The sequence below is a fragment of the Galleria mellonella genome, unplaced genomic scaffold, assembly GCF_026898425.1.
Source record: "Galleria mellonella isolate WM207_F2 unplaced genomic scaffold, CSIRO_AGI_GalMel_v1 utg266, whole genome shotgun sequence".
NCBI lineage: Eukaryota > Metazoa > Arthropoda > Insecta > Lepidoptera > Pyralidae > Galleria > Galleria mellonella.
Genome location: NW_026442061.1, coordinates 2,998,149 through 3,022,358, shown reverse-complemented (window position 1 = coordinate 3,022,358; position 24,210 = coordinate 2,998,149). Strand labels below are relative to the sequence as shown.

At 33.8% G+C, this 24,210-nt stretch overlaps 2 protein-coding genes across 4 annotated transcripts in view; both read right to left on the bottom strand.

Moving 5' to 3' along the window:
• Positions 1-24,210, bottom strand: part of LOC113521031 (Ig-like and fibronectin type-III domain-containing protein 1) — a 252,947-nt gene that overhangs the window by 95,213 nt on the left and 133,524 nt on the right. The gene's annotated exons all lie outside the window — the stretch shown is intronic.
• LOC128200754 (uncharacterized) lies at positions 6,317-10,264 on the bottom strand. Its single transcript, XM_052895162.1, has 2 exons — positions 8,718-10,264; positions 6,317-8,193 (listed from the first exon to the last, which is right to left on the bottom strand). Exon 2 carries the CDS (start codon positions 8,186-8,188, stop codon positions 6,317-6,319), a length of 1,872 nt encoding a protein of 623 aa, XP_052751122.1. The 5' UTR covers positions 8,189-8,193; positions 8,718-10,264.

Sequence of the window (24,210 nt, the reverse complement as noted above, 5' to 3'; positions counted from 1 at the left end):
AGGAGATTTGTTAGCAATCGAGTTACTTAGTCGAGCCGGAGGGGTCCAAGGGTCGTTTCTATTAATCGTTGTAATCCTCGGAAATCTGGCGTATATATTTGAGTAGTTTTTAGCGATATAAATTCTTACAACGACCTCATATGTGGCAAGAAGACCTCTGTCTAGCCTAAATCCGGTCTGTAAATTGCTGGAACAGATTAACTAGCGACCTTCTATGTATAATTGTTTTACAAAATGTCACGTTCGTTGAGGGATTTAATGGCAGAACAAAACGACGAGAAAGGGAGAGAGAAAGATTTAAAAAGATAACTAAAATAATGTTTACATCTCATAATGCTTATCGTTATTTTAATATTTTTGTTGTTTTTTTTTTATACAACTTAGAATGGCAAACAAGCTGACGGCTCACCTGATGGAAAGTGGTAACCGTCGCCTATAGACATGAGCAGTACCATGGACATAACAGAGTATACTGTATCGCCCATGGTACCTCCCATGCGTTGCTTGTTTAGTAGTTGTTTAGTTTTTAAATTAAAGTAACTGGTTTTGCTACAATTGAATTTAGTTTTTTTTTGTGGATCTAAATTATACAGTTATTTTATCCGGTTGGCGGCCTTGTCCCTTTACAAATACCAACCGAATCGTTTTGTGCGTTCGGAAACGCCACAAGGTCTCCGAACCTTTATGACAAACATTTTCATAAGATGCTTTGATTTTTTTAAATAAAATATATTTTTAAACCAACTTTGCTAGATTACGATATATATAAACACCCAAACATCTCCAAGTCCATTTTAGGTTTCTCCAAAAATTTATATTTTTATATATTAAATATATATATATATATATATTCTCAATATTGGATAAAAAAAATTCTATTCGCGAAATTTTTGACAAACGAAATTCTCGAATAAATTTTTGGAGAAACCTAAAATGGAGTTGGAGATTTCTGGGTGTTTTTTTTTTGAAAATTTTTGGTTACCGTTTTATTACTTGTTGTGAACTCTGTATAGGTATATAAGGTATATAATTACAGTAAAATGTATGACTGAAGACATATAATGGAGAAAAAAGGAAAAGGAAAAGTCGAAACAGAAAGAATGACCTTTTTCTCGTCGTTCATTTTGTGACATATGTCAAATCATAGTGAAAAATGAAACAAGTTCATGATGAGGTAAAAATCCTAAAAATCATATCGATTAGGAGAAAATATATTTGACGTTTGTACCCAAACGTCAAATATAAAAATTCCCATTTGGCAACCCTGTTTCAAAAAAAAGTACGACTTGACGTCAAGGATACTAATAATTCACGTTGGATGACATATGAAAATAAAAAAAAGTAAATGCGAGAGAAAAAAAAACATTTCTGCTTCAGAGTCGGATTCTAAGTAGTAGGAAAACATGAAATAGCACGCGGTCTTTTATACCTAATATACGACAAATTGTACTGACCTCAAACTCATTCACAATTCGGTTTGTCTGTGGAACTCTACCCCCGCGGTTGACAGCAAACCAAACCCCGATGGCTAAACATTTGACGGGCGATCACTCATTCCGTCCAAGTTTTTTTTACCATCAACTTTTCGTGCAAGAAAGAAGGTTTCATATTGGACGGCGACAGATTTTGGCTATGCTTTTATCTAACGGACGGAAAAAGAGGGTAATGTGTTTTTATTTTGTGTGTTTTTATTTATTTTGCAATAAATCTTAATTATGTTAGTTTGTACATTTCACTAAAAAGTGATGTGATGACAATTTAGACACAGAATTTAATGTTACGGCTTTCGGTTCTTATTCCATGACATACAGAATTTTATGTGAAATTTGCTTAAAAATGAGACAAATTATTAAAGAAAAAATATAATGTACTTTACAGTTTTCTATACCAAATGAAAATATGGTACAAAAGGCAGACTTAATGCTAGTAGCATTCTTTACCAGTCAACCTTTGAGATAAGCAGTGAATTTTTATGTTACTTTTAAACGTAACATAAAAAATTGTTATAACATAAATATAAAGGAATATATATATATATATATATATATATATATATATATATATATATATATATATATATATATATATATAATTGAATAATGTAGTAAATAATAATGTAAAATACATAATGGTCAAATAGTAAATGCAAACGTATGCTAAAAATAAAAAACGTTATACATTTTAAAAGTCTTGAGTTTATAAGATTTGTATGTATGTATGTATTTTTGTATGTTTGTGAAAATAAAATATTGATTGATTATCTATAACGAGCATTAAGGTTTGTCTGTCAGTAACGGTCTCGTCACTAAAGGTCATATTTTTATTATCGTTTATTGCTTACTTTACAACACAATACAAACGCCACAAATTGAAACTTTTAAAAAGCCGGTTAAGAAGTACATCAGCGTGGAAACAAGAAGTGCTCGAAGACAACGCACAAGTTTCTTTGGTAAAAACTTGAGGTCGAAAGTTCGACATGCAGTGAGTTACCGCCCGCCTGAAACATGGGTATAAATACTCGTATTTATTCCCGTATTTTTCCTGGATATTTCTTATTTATAGTCGGTATATTTTGCTGATATTTTACACTAGCAATCCGACCCGAGTTCGCACAGTAAATTATTTTAATGCAAATGTAAACTGGACTTCTATTTCCGTACTAAGCACCTCATTTTTTTATGGGTGAAAATGGCATGGTAACCTTGCGCTATTGGTATACACTGGCGGGGTACCAGTGAGAGGTGATAGGTGAGGATAAAAAGGCAGGTTAATTAGCCCATTATGACGAAATGAATGATAAATTAGTCACGGTAGTTTCCAGGGGGATCCGCGCGGATGTCAACCTGATAGGGTATTTTGATAGCAATGGGGACAAACTTCCCCATTACTAACAATCCCTTCACCTCAAGCAACTCATTTAGGCCATTATACGTGTACTATCAACCGACTTCAAAAAGAAGGAGTTGACCAATTCAGTTGTATTTTTTTAATGTTTGTTACCTCATAACCTCGTCAGTTCTAAATAGAACTGGAATATTCTTTTCTTATCTAAAAGGATATACTTACAGATTGTTCTCACAGAAGTTTTATCAAAATCAGCTCAGTCGTTTAATTTCTAGATCAAAATAACTGGTATTGTCATTTACCTCCAGGAGATATTTTTTGGGGGACACAATTTTTTATTATTTTAAACTACAATTGTTCGGAGTCAATAATTTTATTGAAACAACTAGCTTTGACTGTTTATATACGTACAGAAGGTATTTACAATGGAAAAGGTACGTGTCTATAGGCGATGGTTACCACTTTCCATCAGGTGGGCCGTCAGCTTGTTTGCCGTTCTAAGTTGTATGAAAAAAACGGTACAGACAATACGTAGAAAAAATATGAACTAAATAATAAGAAGGGTAAAAGGCGAGCGATCAAGACAGGGAGCATGGCAGCGAAAATGTATGTAAGCAAAAACGTCGCTGTCATGTCTGTGCGGTACAGTACGAAAGAAAGAAATGAAATAAATACACAATTTAATAAACCTACTTGATAGAAAAGGTAGTAAATATGTTTACAAGTAGCTGTGAGATATATTCATGTACATATAATATTTATTTATACAAGATTTAACAAATTTATAAACGACAAAATTAGATTTGTTTGATGGCATGATCACATAACTGGCCGTGTGGTCCCGGCATAGAATAGACCAGCCCTTCCTATTCCGTGGGTGTCGTAAGAACCGATTAAGGGATGGCGACGGATGGGTAGCAGCGTTTTTCTTAAAACATCTCTAAAAGCCCGACTGCGGTTGCCATTTCGCCTGCCAAGTGTGGCAACTACTGGTAAAACCCCCCAAGGGAGTGGCTTATGTTCAACAGTGCACATTTAAAGGCTGAGATGATGATGATGATGATTACATAAAATTAAATATATTTACTTATACAAAATTTTGTGATGAATTGCACATACAAAGACAAGACAAGAGAAGGATATTTATTCTATAAAAGTCGTCTGCATGGCTTCATACATAGTTCCATTCCAATCATCTGGATGAGTGACCGTCCTCCACCGTGCGTTTTTCAAGGCACTTTCTTCCATGCACAACCGCTCTTTAGAATCAACTTCCAGCAGGAGTATTTCCTAACCGATACGACATCATAACTTTCAAGAAAAGAGCATATTCCTTTTTAAAATACCAGCAGCACACCTGCAATGCCGTTGGTGTTGAGGGTGATCACAGGCAGCGGTAGTCACTTATCATCAGGTGAGCCGCATGCTCGTTATGCCCCTGTGTTATAAAAACAAAAACGTTTGTCCCACTTCTGCTTTGCTATTATATGCGTATACAGCTTGCATTGTTTCGATTTAAAGGGCGAGATATGGCAGTGAAATTACCGGGTACGAAGGTATAACATCCTGGTCCTCTGAAATAGCAACGCATGTAAGGTATCATGGGCGAAACAGTATACTCTGTTATGTCCATAGTACTGCTCATGTCTATAGGCGACGGTTACCATATTCCATCAGGTGGGCCGTCAGTTTGTTTGCCATTCTGGATTGCATAAAGAATTCTTTCAATTTTAGACACTAGGTTAAGGTTTATTTTTTTATACTTGTTTTTAATTTTATTATACATGAATAATGGATTTTTTATACAACTTAGAATGGCAAACAAGCTGACGGCCCACCTGATGGCAAGCGGTAACCGTCGCCTATAGACATGAGCAGTACCATGGACATAACAGATAATACTGTTTCGTCCATGATACCTACCACCCATGCATTGCTATTCCTAAGGACTCAGGTGTTATTCCTCTGTACCCTGTTAATTCACGCCATATCCCACCCTTCAAACTGAAACACAGCCATGCAAACACAACTGTTTCACGGTTGAAACACGAATGGGACACAGGTACCTAAGCAAACGACTTTTATACAAAGTCTCCCTCTGGTATTCTCTCTGGTATTAACCCTCCCTCTGGTATTATCTTATTGAGATCAGAATAAATAATAAAAGAAGTCTAATATACGCCGATAATCTTCCCCAACCAAGGCTATATCCATAAAGTAAAATAACGCCCCACATTTAGAAATAGGTAGCACATTTCTCAAAGGAAATGAACTGCCGATACAACTGAGGCGCCTCGGCCCACATTTTATTTACTTTGCCTTCCACAATTCATTTCTTTTTCAACTTAATTTAAATTCTTAGACGGTTGAAAGTTGACGATGTGTCGCTTCGGGCTGGCCCACTTTTAGCAGGACTCGACTGAAAGTGCTGCGGATGCAGAGATTTTTATTTTATATATGTTTCGATCATATAATGTTAATTTTTACAAGATTATATCCACTTACCAGGTTAAAAAGTATTTGTCCGACGTCGTTTCACATTTTACGTGTATACCGAATTTCTATTACAATATATATCTTATATATAAAATTCTCGTGTCACGGTGTGTGTTACCAAACTCCTCCGAAACGGCTTTACCGATGTTTATGAAATTTTGTGTGCATATCGGGTAGGTCTGAGACTCGACCAACATCTATTTTTCATACCCCTCAATGATAAGGGTGACCCTCCACAATTTTTTTTTAATTTTTTAATAAATTTTTCCATTTTTATTTTATTATGATTTAGCATTGAAAAATACACACAACTTTAAATTTTCATAGTTTTACGATCAACCCCTGTCTTTTATTCGCGATTTTTATATTTCACAAGTGGTAAAACAACGTTTACGGGATCAGCTAGTTATAATATAATAATAAATAAACAAACTTTTATATTTATAATATTAGTAACAATTATTTAAAATATTTGTTAATAAAATTACTAATTGTACTTTAAACTTTTTATTGAATAATTGAAAAAAATTTTCATTTAAAATACCAAATTTTAATTATACAATTAAATACTTAACTATGTATTTTTTAAATCTTGTTATGACCTTTGACACGTCGAAATTGATAATTAAAAATAAATAAACTTAGATTATAACAAGAATCAATATTGAGTATATATATAATGAGTAGGGATATATATTTACATTATTACATGTATCTAGAGATGGGCAATCCACCTGGGTGGGTTTAAAGTCTGGTGGGTAAAAACCGGGTGTTTTGGGTTTATTGGGTTTAAACCCCATAAACACCCAAATTTTTGGGTGTTTATGATTTTGTACTTCATCATCGTCATCTCAGCCGCAAGACGTCCACTATACTGGACATAGACAATATTATTATGCAGCCTACAGAATAAAAAACTTTTAATTTGATTTTGAGTTTATTAAGAAAGAGATGAAAGTAAAATGTAAAACTATAGTCAATCACTGTCAGATTCAGAGTTATTACAAGCGATGAATTGTATAGGTTCGATAGGCTCTATTTCGTCTAAACTGTTATGTTCATTTACTTGCTCAATGAAAGCTTCTAAGGTATTTTCTTCATTAAACTGAATGTCCTCGCATTCAGCTTTATGTTTAAGATTCCAGTTATAACAAATGAATGAAATTTTTTCAGTTCTTTCAGTTGTAAGTCGATTTCTTTTGTTATTATGTATGTAGCCTTGGATACTAAAGGAACGCTCAGTGGCTGCCGAAGTACAGGGAGCTGATAGAATACGAATCGCTACTTTGCTTAACTCAGTGGAACCACAAATACCTTTCCACCATATTAGGGGCTCAATGCTATCTAATGAGCTCCATACAAATCCTCTGGCCCAAAAGTTTTCTTTAGCTTTATAACACGCCAAATCTGCCATTACATTTGACAAACTTAAGTGTTGGCTTAAATTGTAGATAAACTCCATACCCTTAAGTTCTTCCTCTTGAGTAAGTTCGACTCCTAGAGTCCTGGGGTCTAGAATATATGCTGCAAAATGTATTGGCCTCATTGCCATATTGCATCTTGAAGATACTGATGTTAGAATCTGCTGTTTGCTTTCTTCGCTCAATGTCGAAATCTCATTTAATGCAAAACGTATCTTAGCTTGTACATCTCTAAATGTAATGTATGTGCGATGCAAACGATTCTGGTCGCTCTCTAAGTAAAATATGCTTTCAGTGACTGGTTCCAAAATACTTATACATTCCCCTGTCTTCGTCCAGAAATCATCACTTAGAATTAAATCTTTAATATCTCTTGAAATTACCACATCTTCTCTAACTGTTAATATTTGCAAAGCTATCTTATTTGCTTTTAAACTTTTTAACGAAGTAACATGACTTCCCCATCTTGTAGCACAAGGCAATTTTAGTGTTTGTGTAGAATCTTCACCCTGCCTTGATTTTATCAACAAGGAACTTAATCGTTGACTCCTTTTAACAGTTTTTATTATATTTATGGCTTGCATAATAAACACAGTTACTTCTTGTATCTTTACAATATCTTGGCACAACAAGTTAAGGATATGTGCACAGCAACCGAGAGGAACAACATGTGGATATTTGAGTTTTGTTAATTCGAATGCCTTTTGTATATTTCTAGCGTTATCGCCAATAAGTACAAGAAACTTATTTGCTCCATACACTTTCATTACTTTTTCAACTTCTTGGCTAAGGTATTCACTAGTGTGAGGATTACTTTCTGTATTCAAACTTTTAACGTATGCAGGTTGAGGTTTTGATATAAGAAAGTTTATTATTCCTTCATTTCTTAAATTAGACCAGCCATCGCACTGAAGGTGTAAGTAACTACAAGCATTTAGTTCCTCATTTAACTCAAAACGCATTTCTCTATATATTTTATCTAAGTATTTTGTCGCTAAAGCTTTACGTGAAGGTATTTTAAATTTTGGTTGCAATTTTTCGAAAAATTGTATCCATAAAGGATGTTGCACCATCGATAATGGCGTCCCTATTACAAATATAGCTCTCGCTAATTCTGTTTTTATATGATCATCGGTGTCTTGAAACTCAGCATTTATTGTAGTGTTAGCAGACGACGAGGGGCTTATAAAAGAATCATTTGTCTCTATCTCTGACAGTCCAGACATTTTGGTTTTGGACGAGCTATCTTTTATAAGTTTCATAGAGTCTTTTAATGTTTCTGGAGATTTTGGACAAGTGATAAGATGTTGAAGCATTTTGGCAGCATTACTGAATTTGTAGACCTTATTACAAAGCTTGCAAGAAACAGACTTGTTTGGTAAAGTACGGTAGTGCTCCCATATGCGTAAATCTTTAGGTCTCCCCATTGAACCTAAAAAAATGAACGATGATTAGTTGGTCTGACGAAAATTCAACAATAGAGTGCCTATTTTTTTACAATGATTATTTCTTGTTATTTACAATAAATTTATTAAAAAAATAATAAAATAAATACAAAAAACCTTTGTAAAATTACATCTCCTCGGAGGATTAAACGCAGACGCTAGTTTATTATCGTATTGTTCTGTATTTTTCTCAGCAACTTCTTTAATTCGATTAGGTACTTACGCATATTATGTTAAAAATAAATATCTAGTACACATCTTAGGCTATCCACCATTATTATCCAATGACGACTCTCAGCTAACTATGCACTATCATCCAAAATAAACGTGTATGGAAAATTTTATCCCAGTCGGTTGAGGATTGAGGATAATTGCATCAACATACGAACATACCTACATACTTTTATTTACATAACGCAAGCTAAATAAAAGCTTGTAATAATACATCTAATTTTAAGTTAAAATTGTTAAGTGATCATGATATAATTGTATCATTCAAAAATCCACTTACCTTTAATTATTTCTTGTTAAGTATAAATATTATTTCAAATCTGCTCCCTTAATATGCACTTTTTTACTGCTTTTCCTACCTAACACGTTACCAGGAAGTCACGTTACCAGAGTCAGAGTAATAGTGAACACGTTTGACAGTGATTGTCGTCGCCTCATATTCAGCGTCGACGAATAGGGGAATCCCCAGTCATAATGTATTGCATGCGTGGCGGTCTTACTTCAAATCCATAAACAAAGAGATAATTACAGAACTCGATACTAGATGGCGCTGTTTTTGTTTGAAGAAAGTTTGCGGGCTAAAATACATAGAATTTCATCAATGACTTCCACAAAGAACAACATTTCTGTTTTTTCTAAGTCCGTATCTCTTCCGTATATTTCATAAGATATAAGCTTGGGCTACATTGTTATGCAACGTGATTTTGTCGCTGTCTTGCTAGCAGGGTTGACAGATATACGATTTAAATCGTACTCATACTATTATTTGTCTATTTTTTAATGTACGATCGTAAAGATTATGATCGTAATTCGCACAAAAACATACGACTTTTTGGTTACCTGGCAACATTTTTATTATGAAACGAACATGCTCACATCATCAGTCACATGCAACAATTTATTGGGGATTTCCCCTTCACATCTGGCAGTCCTGCTTGCTAGAATATAGGTAAGTCAGCCACAGTTACTGACGATCGATATTTAAAGGGTATTGTTTTTGTGCTAAATATTTCATAAAAACGTTATTTAATACTTTGTGGATTATTAATTTAGTTGATAATCACTGGAAGTAAAATGGATGCTAATTTGAGAGATCAAGATCTTCGTATAAAACAGTTAATAAAAGAAAATCTACGTAAGTACTCTTTTTATACCTAGGTAGGTAAGGTATAATAAACACAAAAGGTACTTAGATCGCGTGTGTTCGAAGCATTTATTCTAATAAATTTAATTTAAAATTGTAGAAAGAAAAAAATGTCTGCCAAGCCGTAGCCGAAGCCGATCTCCAAATATATTTGGCGATAGTGAGACCCAGTGTCCAGATGATTTACCCAGCGTCGTCGCAACAAAGAAAAAAAACGAGGATAAAGTAAAAGAAAATTTACTGAAAGAAGAAACAAACTGTTCTAAATGCTTAATTTATGGAGAAGAGGATAAAAGAAATGAGTATTTCGGACTGTTAGTGGCTCAAGAATTTAAATATATACGGCCATGTGTGCGAACGAGGTGTTATGAAGAAATTTTAAAGTATCTACGGGAAGCAAAAGGCCAACATGTTGATCAACTGCAACATGAAAACACTGAAAATTAATTACTTTCATTTTATTATATATAGATTTTTAAAATTTCCTGAAATATTATTAGTTAACGTTTTATTTAATATTGTAGAATTGATCAATACAATTTATAAAAATAATTTATTGGTATTACTTACATATTTTCAAAAAAATACGTAAAAACCTATTTTTTTGGGTGATTATGGGAGTTTATGGGTGTTTATTGGGTTTTTACCAAAGCACCGGGTTTAAACCCGGTGCTTTGCCCATCTGTACATGTATCACATCCCCATGTTTAGAAATAATAGAATTTTCATCGTGTCTCCGATCAAACTGTTTGTAATTATTGGAAGGTTTTTTTTTATACAACCATGCGTTGCCATTCCTGAGGACTCAGGTGTTATTCATCTGTACCCAGTAAATTCACGCCATATCCCACCCTTCAAACCGAAACACAGCCATGCAAACACAACCGCTTCACGGTAGAAATACGAATGGGACAGAGGTACCTAAGCAATCGACTTTTGTACAAAGTCTCCCTCTGGTGGTGGTTAGTTTATTAAATAAAAAAAAAATGTAATTAAATATGCATAGGATTACAAATTTTTTATTTATAGCAGTTACATATCGAGAATTTCTTAATAATTTGTATTTAACAGTTTATTTTATTTGAGGAAGTGGATTATGTTTATTATACTTTATTTATACATAAATGTGTTTGTTTTGTCTCATATATTAATAGAGACACCGAATAATAATTACTATTACTGCTATTATAGGATTTCCTTAGTTTATGATACGTTATAACTACTTATCACCTGTATTATATCATACTTACGTATTTCATTTTATTGCGAACCGGTTTTTAAACTGCCGTTAAATAACCGGTTCGCAACTTCGCATAAATAAATTTGTTTACGGAGGATCTTTGGTGCCTTCTTAAAAATTATATGTTAATTATAAATATTATTGTTTCCTGTATACTAGCAATCCCTCCCCCCCCCCTCTAACAGAGGTCTATCCACAATAGGGGGGGGGGGGTATTGGAAGTTTTGCTAATAGTTGCCACGCTTGGCAGACGAGTCGGCAACAGCAGTTAGGCTTTAGTGATGTTTAAAGAGCTTTATGCTGTACAAATTATTATGTAATATAAAAACAAATAAAGCACTTTTAGAATCAAATATTATGTGGATTTTATTTATTTATTTATTTTTTATTGCACAATAAAATTTTGTACAAATGCCGAGCTTAATGCCATAGGGCATTCTCTACCAGCTAACCATTGGGTAAAAATTTTAAACGATACTTTTATTAATTCAAAATCATAATTGGTTTATCTTCAATTTTGTTTCGATATTATTTGTTCACGAAAAATCTCTATTTTTTACGGAACAATATTTATTTATTTATTCATTAAAAATAATTATAAAATTATGACAGCAAAAGCCAAATAAACGTTATAAATATATTAAACTATTAAAAAAAATACTTTTTTTAATAATTTAAGATATTTCTCCTTTTAAAAAGAACACTCGATAAATGTTAAATTAATACTCGACGTATATTAATGTTAAATCAATACTAACTATATGAGTACGCCTGTCTATTTGTTGTATGCAAAATTATTTCACCTCACAACTGCTAAAGCCGTAAAGGTTTCGCCTTTTTTATATATTCTCAGGGTTTTACTCTTATTTGAATGTTTATGTTCACTGCCTTTGTGCTTGGAGGTATACGCATAAAAAGATTAGAGATTCTTTATGATATTCCGCCATAGAGAATTACATTTGTAGTTTGAACGTATACATAGATATTGTAGCGACTATAGCTACATTTTACGTGTGGCAACTCTAGAGCACAACACTACTGCGATAGTAAAAAAATAACTTGTCATCCCATAGGCATCATATCGTCTATCCAGGTTATAATTTCTTTATATAATTTAGAATGACAAAAAAGCAGACGCCCCATCTGATGGAAAGTGGTAACCCTCGCCTATAGACATGAGCAGTACCATGGACATAACAGAGTATACTGTTTCGCCTATGATACTCCCCATGCGTTGCCATTCCTGAGGTCTTATTCCTCTGGATCTAGGTGTTATTCCTCTGCACCCTGTCAATTCACGCCATATCCCACCCTTCAAACCGAAACACAGCCATGCAAACACAACTGCTTTACGGTTGTAACACGAATGGGACAGAGCACCCAAGCAAACGACTTTTGTACAAAGTTTCCCACTGGAGATTAGAGGAGAAAGATTATAGTCAATCCCAACGCATTGTGAATACGCAATATATGTGATACCACATACCCATAATGTTTTGTATTCCAATATTGCGTTCTTATATGTTCTCTTTTTTTTCAACAGTCTGATAATAAAAACAACTAAAGTTTACAGCACGTGATTCATTACCACACGACAGCTCTGGGGAGGTGTAAACAGCGGGACACGGTAAGGTTACAGCAGTAAATATTTGTCCCGTGTGTATGTCCCTCGTCGACAATGGGACGTTAGAACTGCTACAAGTTTAGTGGCATAACAAACTGACGCGACGTGTCCGCGGGGACTATATTTTTTGGGTTGCCACTTTCGAGAAAAGATTTTTATCAGAACGTAGTGTGAAGGATTAACGGTGAATGACATTTTGTCGTTGTATTTACTTATTTGGGATATAGAACAGTTATTATAAGTAGTGTTTTTTTTTAATGGATGATAATAGCACTAACCTTGTTTGGAATTCCGGTATATGCTGGCGGGGCAGTAGTAAGAGATGATAGGTGAGGATGTTTAGAGAATGCTTTTAGCATTAAGTCTGCCATGTACACATATGTATATGTACTAATGAATAAATAAATAAACAATTAAATCTTGTTAGATCCCATTGCCAGCAATATACTCTATTAGGTTGACCTTCACGCGATTCTAGTTGGAAACCTGCTTAAAATATAAACCATAATTTGATATGATAATTTGACATAAAGAATATTGTAATTTGGAAAATGTTTGGACTTTATAATATAATGTAGACTATAAATACAGTTAAACAGGGGGAAAGGGATTGTTAGTAATGGGGACTGAGAATCCCATTGCTAGCAATATACCCAACCAGGTTGATCTCCTCGCGGTTCTCCCTGGAAACTATCGTGGTTAATTCCTGATGAATTCATCACGATGGGCTAATTGGCCTGTTTTCATTCTCATCTATCACCCTTCACTGGTACTCCGCCAGCGTATCTCGTTAGCGCAGGCAGCGTTACCATACCATTTTCACACATCAAAAAAAAAATACAGTTTAACATTAGCATACCTCTGCGGGGTGCTGCGTGTTATGTGCCTGTATATGTATGTAGCTTCTAATTGTACCATGTAGCAAGCGAATAAATATGATTTGAACCAGAGTGGTTAATTCTTGTGGAATTCGTCACGATGGGCTAATTGACCTGTTTTCATCCTCACATCCTATCACCCTAGTTGGAAAAACAATATTATATACAAAATTTTATTAAAATTGGTTGAGCAGTTCCTGAGATTTACGTGACAGAATGTTTTGACACGGAGTTTTTATATGTTAAATTAATTAGTCAATAACAAATTAAGTAATTTAAATTTGTTGTCAAGTGTTTAAATAATTTGCTATAAATGTTTAAAATAATTTGCCTTTTAAATTTATACACAATACTAGATTTTGTCCGCGACTTCGCTCGTATACGGTATTCGATTATTCGTGGATTATGTTATGAACATAAATCGAATATTCCACGTGTCTTCTAATTAGAAGAAGTTCTTTACAAATTTTCAACCCTCGTATTACCTTCTTACGGGTTGAATTTTCAAGATTCCTTGTTCTTTGTTCAGTTAGGCTACAGAAAGAACCATCTGCAAAAATACAAGATTCTAGATGAAGCGTTAATATACATATATATATACATATATATATATATATATATATATATATATATATATATATATATATATATATATATATATATATATATATATATATATATATATATATATATATATATATGTATGTATATATATATATGTATATATATATATATATATATATATATATATACATAGATATAGGTAGATACTCTTTATTGTTTCCTCCAAAAGATTACAATAGTAAACTTATTATAAATATAAATAATTATAAGAAATAATCACAATGAGAAAACAATGGGCGACATTATCGTTAAGAGCGATCTCTTCCAGGCAACCTTTAGATGGAGAAGAGTAATTATAAACAATTTGGTGGGAGGCACGATATATATATATATATATATATATATATATATATATATATATATATATATATATATATACATACATACATATATATATATACATATATATATATACACACATATACATACATACATATACACATATACATACTTGTATATAAACGCCTACACAAATACAATAATAAGAAAACAATAATATTGATATAATACAAATTGTTATTACAAAATAAAATAGCTGGACATCTTGTGTATCACAGTTAACAAATAAATAGCAACTAGCTACTGAATTTATTACGTTTAATGACCTGCGAAATTTGTACTACCATAATCGACTAATGACAAATGTACATAACCGTTAGAATATTAATGAATATAAAATGTATATTTCCTGTTATCAGGAGGACTGGTTATTGTTACCACCCATTAATGTCCACTGCTGATTGATCGTTTGTCTGGTTCATAATTGGAGGCTCTAACAAAATATACATACATACATTTATAAACAAGTTAATTCATAATAAATAATAATTAATTAAATAATCTTAGCCACAATAAAATATCAGTGTTTTGCTGTTTTGATGGCAAATCAATAAACTGAATTGTGACCATTTTGTGTTACTGTGGCACACGCATGAAATTAAAAATTATGTTACTTCGTTAATGTATTTTTCTTGTTTTTTTTTTTTTTGTAAAAATATTCTTTTTTTTTTACATATGTGTCTATATTTGTTGTTATTTGTGTGCTAGAAGCAATCCAAAATGCCTTGTGGTCCCGGCGTAGAACGGGCCACCCGTGCCTTTTCCGTGGGCGTCGTATCGTGCGACTAAGTTAACGACTAACTTAATAGATGAGGGATAGGCAGTAACGTCTTTCTTAAAATATTACCAAAGCCTAACTGCGGTTGCCGATCCGCCTGCCAAGCGTGGCAACTACTGACAAACCCCTCAAGGAGGACGCCTATGTTCAGCATTGGGCAGACGGGTATTATGATATTATTGTATGTATATATGTATATAATATATGTATTATGATCCCTCACTGGTGCCTCGCCGGTGTATACCGATAGCGCGGGCAGAGTTACCATTCCATTGTCATCCATTAAAAAAAATCCACTAGTGTATTGCATTAAAATGCTTCACTGTATTTTATGTTGGTGATCTTATAAATGGGGTTCTTCAAAAGGGGGGTAAACAGGTTTCTTCAGGGTCGGCAACGCGCGCGTAGTACCTCTGGTATTGCAGACGTTCATAGGCTACGGTAACCGCTTACCATCAGGCGGGCCGTGTGCTTGTTTGCCATCTCAGTGGTATAAAAAATAAATAAATAAATAAACACCCAAGATTGTCAAAATAAGGGCGCCAATATAATACGGACGATGTGTGTAAATAGCACATTAATGTCTCTTTGTTTCCAAGTAGGTGTACGAGAAGTAGGCAAACAAGCTGACGGCTCACCTGATGGAAAGTAGTAACCATCGCCTATAAACATGAGCAGTACCATGGACATAACAGAGTATACTGTTTCGTCCATGATACCCCCCATGCGTTGCCATTCCTAAGGACTCAGATGTTATTCCCCTGTGCCCTGTAAAATCATTGCCACATCCCATCCTTCAAAGCGAAACACAGCAATGCAAACACAACTGCTTCACGGTAGAAACACGAATGGGACAGAGGTTTTTCGACGACTTTTGTACGAAGACTCCCTCTGGTCTGTTTTTGGTTTGTTTGTACAAACTCTCGTACATAATCAAGAAGCTTAAATCAAGCATGAATGAAGCCCCTAATATTTTTGGCACATGTAATATTGCTACATCAAGCGTTTAATACGCGCTTGTTTTTGCAACTTTCGACTTCAAAAAGTACGAATTTCATAATTCGGTCGTATTTTTTTTTAAGTTTCTTATCTCATAACTCTGTTAGTTCTAAACTGATTTAGATTTTTTTTTATTAGAAAAGATGTATATCTAGTTTAATGCCGTAGCAATCTTATTAAAATCGTTTTAGTAGTTTAGTTTATTAATTAAAAATATATCATTTTATCACAATTACAGTCGGTTTTTTTGTGGAGCCCAGTCTTTAATTATTTAGTCTTAAATTGTTTTAGAGTTTTCTTCTTTTAGCTTAGTTTTTTGTTAAGTTAGGATATTTAGGATTCAAAGATAATGCTTATTAATTTTCACATCTCATAAACAATAAGATGCATAAAGACACCACAATATAAAATGTACAATTACCATGACAATGAAAAAATCCCATAAATGTAAATATGTACAATGAACGAAATTAAATACATATTTTCGAATACCATAGAATATGATACACAGCTGTTTCCTAATATATTAGATAAATTTTCCATATAAATAAAACATCACAATATGAAACCCCATAACTGTCCAATGCTTACACCATAAAGGCGGAACACTCTATGCCGCTAGTTAAAATACACACCGCTCATGAAATATTTGTCGTACAAATAAGTTAAGTATTACAATAAAAAATTTACAATTGTGTTTTTAATTTTATTAATTTTCTTCCTATTAATTCCTTTTCATACATACATTTGTGTTATTGCACTTATGCTTTCCTGGGAGGGAGACTTTGTACAAAAGTCGATTGCTTGGGTACCTCTGTCCCATTCGTGTTTCTACCATGACGCAGTTGTGTTTGCATGGCTGTGATTCGGTTTGAAGGGTGGGATATGGCGTGAATTTACAGGGTACAGTATCATGGGCGAAACAGTATACTCTGTTATGTCCATGGTACTGCTCATGTCTATAGGCGACGATTACCACTTTTAATCAGGTGTGCCGTCAGCTTGTTTGCTATTCTAAGTTGTATAAAAAAATACTTCACTCATAAATTTTCCCCATAAATACAAAACATCACAGTACAAGACCCATAACTGCCATATAAAATAAATTAGCGAAGTAATAAGGAATATACACAAAAGAAACAAAAGAAAACTTCGCGCAAAAGTCGTCTCCATGGCTACCATTGTCACACTCGTGTTTCTACTGTGAAACAGTTGTGTTTGGATAGGTTTGTTTTGGTTTAAAATATGGTATACTTAGATTTATAATAATAATAAATCTTTAATAAAGGCAACCAGGGCCCACAAAATTTTAACAATATTAATTTGCACCAAATATAAATTATTAAATCAAATTTTAAATTACTTTTTTTTTTACATTTATAAATAAATAACATTAACTTAACCTACTTTTTTTTTGTATGTTAGCCAGTATATGAATCATTCTGCAACGATTCAAATACCGGCAGTCTAGACGTGCCGTAAATACCCTTAGGATAGTTGGGGGAAAGGGATTGTTAGTAATGGGGTCTAATAGCCCCATTACTAGCAATATACCCTCTCAGGTTGACCTCCACGCGATTCCCCCTGGAAACCATCATGTTTAATTCTTGTCGAATTCATCATGGTGGGCCAACTAACCTGCATTCATTCTTACCTATCATGTTCCATTGGTGCCTCGTCGGTGTATACCGATAGCGCGGGCCATCCAATCCATTTTCACCCATTAAAAAAAATCCCTTAGGATAGCGTTAGAGCTGTCGCGGACCCTACGCATCAGAGATGTGCACCGGTTTCGCATAGTAGCGTAGAAACGCAAAAAATATTATACAGATGGAATGTGTTAACTTTTTTACAACAAAATTATATGAGTGATTCCTTTATAACTTCTATATTTATTTTGTCTTAATAATTTTGCCAAAAAACTAATTTTATTTATTAAATAATTAAATATAGATATGTCAAGGTATATTGTGTGTGTAAATATACAGACAGTAATAAAAAACGAGTGAGTTAATTAGCTGACAAAAAGTTTTTGAGACTCGATGCTCTATCTATGTATTTAATTTAAAGTGGTATATTATGCCAGTGAAATTAGAGAGTTCAGAGATAACATCTGACCCTCTTATTCATAAAAACTAAAATCTACAAACTTTTTTTTTTATTCTGAATTTAGCACAAAACAAAGAGATAATACATTTTAATAGCTAAAATCGGTTAATAAGAGATTTGACGTTTTTATGAATGAGGGCGTTAGTCTTCTGGCAACGCATGGTAGGGGGGGGGGGGGGCATGGGCGTATTGTGTGTCGTCCATGGTTGCTGTCTATAGGCGACGATTATCATTTTCCACCAGTTGGCCGTAAATTTGTAGGTCTTTTTATTTCTTTTTTTTAAACAGAAATTTAGAATTACAAAAATAAAAAAATAAACAATCAAGTAAGTATCAATAATGATAAATGCTTCAAAATCACGCAAATTGCTTATTCCTCAAGTTATGATATCATGTGTTACGATGAATCAGGCAAGAGACTGAGAATCGCTCGAGACCTCATTGCGCAAACAGTGTGGATGGTAAATATAATGTGGACACCATAAATGACTACATAAAATCCACACTCATCACAAATTTTCCACATAAATAAAATCATCACAATACAAAACCCATAACTGCCGTGAGCGGCATTAAATAAATTCCTAAAGTAATTACGATATTCGTAAAACAAAAATTCAATTGTCTATGCGCGACATAGCCCACCGCTACACAGCGGAGCATTTGTTTCGTGAACTCCTTACTTTATGGTAGGGTCGCTGTCATAAAACGTATAATAAAGTACACGAAAAAGCGCGCGCTCGGTTGCGTTTCTATTCCCCCCGGTGAAAAGTTGTGTGCCTATGTTTTGGCGGCTAGATAATTTTTTTTTCTAACTAAGTACAACATGTATTCGTACTTCGTAAACCGTCACTATTGGAAGAGAAAAAAAAAAATATTGACTTTACGAATCAAGTGTAACTACATAAAGGAGAAATAACTACAAAAATAAACTCTAGGGTGGACACGCTGTTGTGCGCAAATGAGGTCCCTATTGGCCCAATTTAGGAAGTAAACTTTTCTGTATTTGCTCGGGCTTGGGTGTTTTGAGCTGTGCTTTCATTTCGTTGCTTGCTTCTTGCTCTGCTTCTTCTTATAGGTAACACAGGATATCTTAGATTGAAGACAAGTCTTCAATTTGGAATGGATTGGTGTGTTTTTTTTATTTATTTTTTTATATTACTATGATGGCAAACAAGTAAACGAGTAGTCTGACGGTAAACAGGGTTACCATTTTTTAAATTGTTTAATTTTGTATTGTTTAATTTTGTGTTTCCTTCACTTGTATTACATTTGTGCAAACTTTAGTGGCTGTTAAATTATTATTTATGTGTGTAATTATGTATTGTTCTAACTGTCTGTTTGCCTTAAATAAATAAATACAGTAGCCTATGAACGCATGTAACAAAAGGGATGAAACGCTTGCATTGCAGTTTTTTTTTTATACTACTTAGAATGGCAAACGAGCTGACGGCCCACCTGATGGAAAGTGGACCGTTGCTTATAGACATGAGCAGTACTATGGACATAACAGAGTGTACTGTTTCGCCCATGATAGATATTTTTGAAGAACCCCTAATAGTCCATTCGTCTATTCTAATAGTGTACAATGGCGTGGTAACAATGGAGGAGGAAATTATGAGGATGAAGATAGGTCAATTGGTCCATCGTGGCGGATTTAGTAATAAGATTTAATAACGATGGTTTCCAGGGGGATAATATGGAAATTAGAGGAGTATTGCAATTTACATAATTATTTTGTAATTATATGTAGGGAGGACGGGGAGACTTATCCGAAATTGGTCTATTATGGTTACATAGTTTGTGCTCTGTCGGATGAACGAGTGAAGTTTATGTAAACGGTGTGCATGTTTGAGAGGATTTACGGAAATACATAAAGTATGTAAGGATAGAGGTTTTTGGCATTAGGATCTTTTTGCCTGTCCCACAACTGACTTGGTGTGAAGATAGATAAATATTTTGTAAAGAAAAAGAAGATATTCAAATTTGCATTCTACGTAGCAGGAGTGCAAAGTCAACTTTTGCCGTTTTTAATTTAATTTTAAACCTTCTGAAATAAGGGTCAACATAACTCATATTTCAAATACATTTTAAAATATATTATCGGGACTTAATCGCAAGCTCTACATAGCAAATTTTTATTGTCGACGTTTCGTTGGGTGGCCGAAGAAAGTGCGCGGGCTGCCAGAAGAAACTGCCGCTTACGTTAGTCTAGTGATTGTACCACTTCGTGGTCACAACAGACGTCGCACATCAAAACGTTGGTAATAAAAATTTGTGGGTCTACCTATTACGAAATTTCGGAATTTCGTATTTTCATTTTATGGTTATATGAAGCATTGTGTATTATGTAATTTTAACATCAAATTTGTGTTTCGTTCGGCTCCGAAATTTCGAAGAATATTTTATGGTAGGCCCTCTGGTATGTAGGTACTATTTACCTGATAGCGCGTCGCGTTAAGTCCCGACAGTGTATTTTATTTTATTTTTAACATTTTGTTAAGATTTTGCTATCAATTTTTGAATTAAGAATCATGTAAGTCATGGATTCAGGATATTGACCTAATGGACATAATCAAAGGAGACTTATAATATTTATTTTATATAAGAATACGGATATTCAAGTACGCTACGCTATTTCCTAACCTAAAACTCTTAAGCATTATGAATTGAAAATTTCAATCTACAATCATTTTCTCGAAAAGCCACAATTAGGGACACATAAATGGTGTAATTACTAACAATTTGACCTCAAAAGTCTTTTAAAATTATTATATCAATTGTCTTTAGAACAATAGATGCTTTTTATATCCAATTTCGATTTTCTCTTAAATGAAAGCCGTGTGATTGCCGAAGAAGCTATAAATCTATATGGGATTTAGCCATTCAGTACAACGGGCGGATAGAAAACGTATAATTTAGAAAATTGGCGACAATAGTGAAGGTTAAAAAGAAAAATTACGCCAGAATTGTGGCATAGGTCCTTTGTCTCTTAACTTTACTGTAGTACAAAAAAAAAAATACGAAGAAGAAAAATGGCGGGAAATTTTTCTCCCTCCTATTACGTGAGTCACTATGTCCCTATTTAATAAACAAATAACCGGGTAAATAATAAGTTTTAATATGTAAAAATCCCCGTATCGTCCCGGCATACAAGGGGCCACCTTTTCCTTTCCCGCGGGTGTCGTAAGAGGCAACTAAGGGGACTTATTGGTCGAGGGATGGGCAGCAGCATTCTTATTAAAATATCATCAAAATCTAACTGCGATTGCCAATCCGCCTGCCAAGCGTGGCAACTACTGTCAAACTTTCTTTATGGGAAAGGTTTAGCAGTGGACTGTTTACTGATAATGTAGCTAGATCTGTTTAGTTTAGCAATTATTATTATAATTATATCAGCTGTTAACGGTCCACTGCTGGACATAGGTCTTCCCATAAGGGACGCTGCCGCCTATCCCTGGACCTTTAAATTCCATTACTCGCCTCTTACAACATCCACGGAATAGCAAGATTTGGCCTATTCTATGTCTGGACCATACGGCATTAGTTTGGCAATAGGTCTGTATATTTATTATAACGTGAGAACGATTCATGGCTTAACATAGATATAAATTTGATTATGTATTGGCTGTAATTCAGCTGTACGTTTTCCAAAAAATAAATAAATAAATAAATAATAAAATTATTATTATTTATAGTATCAAATTATTTTCACAATGAAACTAAATTGTTTTCGATTTTCTCAAACGCCACAGTCAATATAATTCAAATTATAAACGTATTTGTTTTGAATTACAACGTAATTTGTGGAGTGATGAGGGTTTATTCTGTCTGTCGCACGCATAGCAACTAGTGTTGCTAGTTGAATTAATCACTTATTTCATTATTATTTTATTTATATATATTTTATTTATAAAATTATAGACAAACAAAAGTATTGAACGCATAGAAAAGCAAAGGAATGTTGTCTATGCAGCTTTGATTTATTTCTATTGTAAAGAAATTGCCAGTAATAAATATACTTAATTTTTTTTTATTTATAAAAAAAAAACATAGACAAATAAAATAATCTGCTTTTTTTAATTAAATTCAACAATAAGTGGATAATACAGATTCCCAAAAATATATTTGTATGTGAATATCGATAAAAGTAAAATATTTTTTTTTATACAACTTAGAATGGCAAACAAGCTGACGGTCCACCTGATGGAAAGTGGTAACCGTCACCTATAGACATGAGTAGTACCATGGACATAACAGAGTATACTGTTTCACCCATGATGCCGCCCCATGCGTTGCTATTTCTGAGGACTCAGGTGTTATTCTTCTGTACCATGTAATATTTACCTCTGTAATATTTTTAAATATGCATTTAAAAGTTAAGATTTCAAGTTATGGGCCTATGTTTATAATAGAAATTTGTTGCTTATCTAATAAAATAAAACTTATTTTTTTTTATACCACTGAGGTGGCAAACAAGCATACGGCCCACCTGATGGTAAGTGGTTACCGTAGCCTATGAACACCTGCAATACCAGAGGTATTACGCGTGCGTTGCCGACCCTGAAGAAACCTCTTTACCCCCCTTTTGAAGAACCCCATGCTGTAGTCTCTTGGGAAAATCTCGGCAGGGAGCTCATTCCACAACCTGAGTGTTCGTTTAAAGCTTTTTTACGAAGTAATTTCCCATAGTTTTAAATTAATTAAACAAATCCCCAAATTTTCCCTTCTTTTGTTCTAGTAGTAATACTCTTGTAATTTTTTTATTAATTCGTTAATACTTAATTTTCAATGGTTAACCAGTGTAAAACGACTATAATTTTCGTTTGTCATTAAATATCTATTCCGAGGAACCGTACTATAAAACAATTAAATCTTTGGTCCTAAAATAAACTTCATCTTACAAGACTGAGTGTCGTTCGTAAATGGTAACTTTATAATTTGTTGAATCGAAATTCCCCTGAGATGTCATTCATTCCTTAAATAACTACCAAATTTCATAGTATAAATATCTGCATAGATTATAGACATTTTTTTTTATTAGATTTTAGCGAATAAGCTGACGGCCCACCTGATGGAGGGTGGGCCGTTATATATATCGTCATCTTGTCTATTGCTGAACATAGGCCTCCCCCATAGGAGGTTTTGCCAGTAGTTGCCATGCTTGGCAGGCAGATTGGCAACCGTATTTAGGCTTTGGTGATATGTTAAGTGTCCGTCCCTCAATTGTTATGGCATTTAAAAATTCGATCAATTGTATTGCATCTTTATGACATATATTACTCCCACTTTGAGAGAATATAGTAAAAAGTAGGGGGTAATAATAATAAAAATAACCCGGAGAGTCACTCAGACATATGCTTTCGGGTTGTTCAGTTCTTGCCAACACTGAGTACTTGCACAGACACAACCAGGTAGCCAAAATACTCCATCAAGAGCTAGCTCTGAAGTACGGCCTCGCGAATGAGAGGTTGCCGTACTATAAGTACGAGCCCCAGCCGGTCCTCGAAAGCGGCAGCGTCAGGCTTTACTGGGACCGATCAGTCAATCTATAAATGTTGGCAGTCGCACACATACCAAAGGTAGCAGAATTAAACAAATACAAACTAAACAAAAACAAATACATAACAAGTAAAAAACATAACAAATGGCATACAATACAACTGAATTATACATTTACATACATACATTAATTTTTTTAATATTTTTTAGATATCGCTATGATATCTGTATATTTTAGTTACAATGACTATATACTGGTCCAATAACGAATATGTTAAAAGTCTGTTATCCAAAGCATAATATTGGAGACTGACGCCAGAGATTTCACGCCGGCTGGTGGAAACCTCTGGCGACCAGAAGGCTGGCCTATACTTCGGTCAACGCATTTCCATTGCTATTCAGCGTGAAAATGCAGCAAGTATCCTAAGCACCCTACCAGCTGGCAGTGATCTCAAAGAATTTTTTTATCTTTAAATAATTTTAAATTTTTTTAATTGCAGACTTTTAACATATTTGAACATAGATATCCGACCGAT

What these genes read in the sequence shown, in the direction of transcription:
- LOC128200754 (XM_052895162.1), bottom strand. Translation starts at nt 8,188, where the DNA reads ATGGGGAGACCTAAAGATTTACGCATATGGGAGCACTACCGTACTTTA.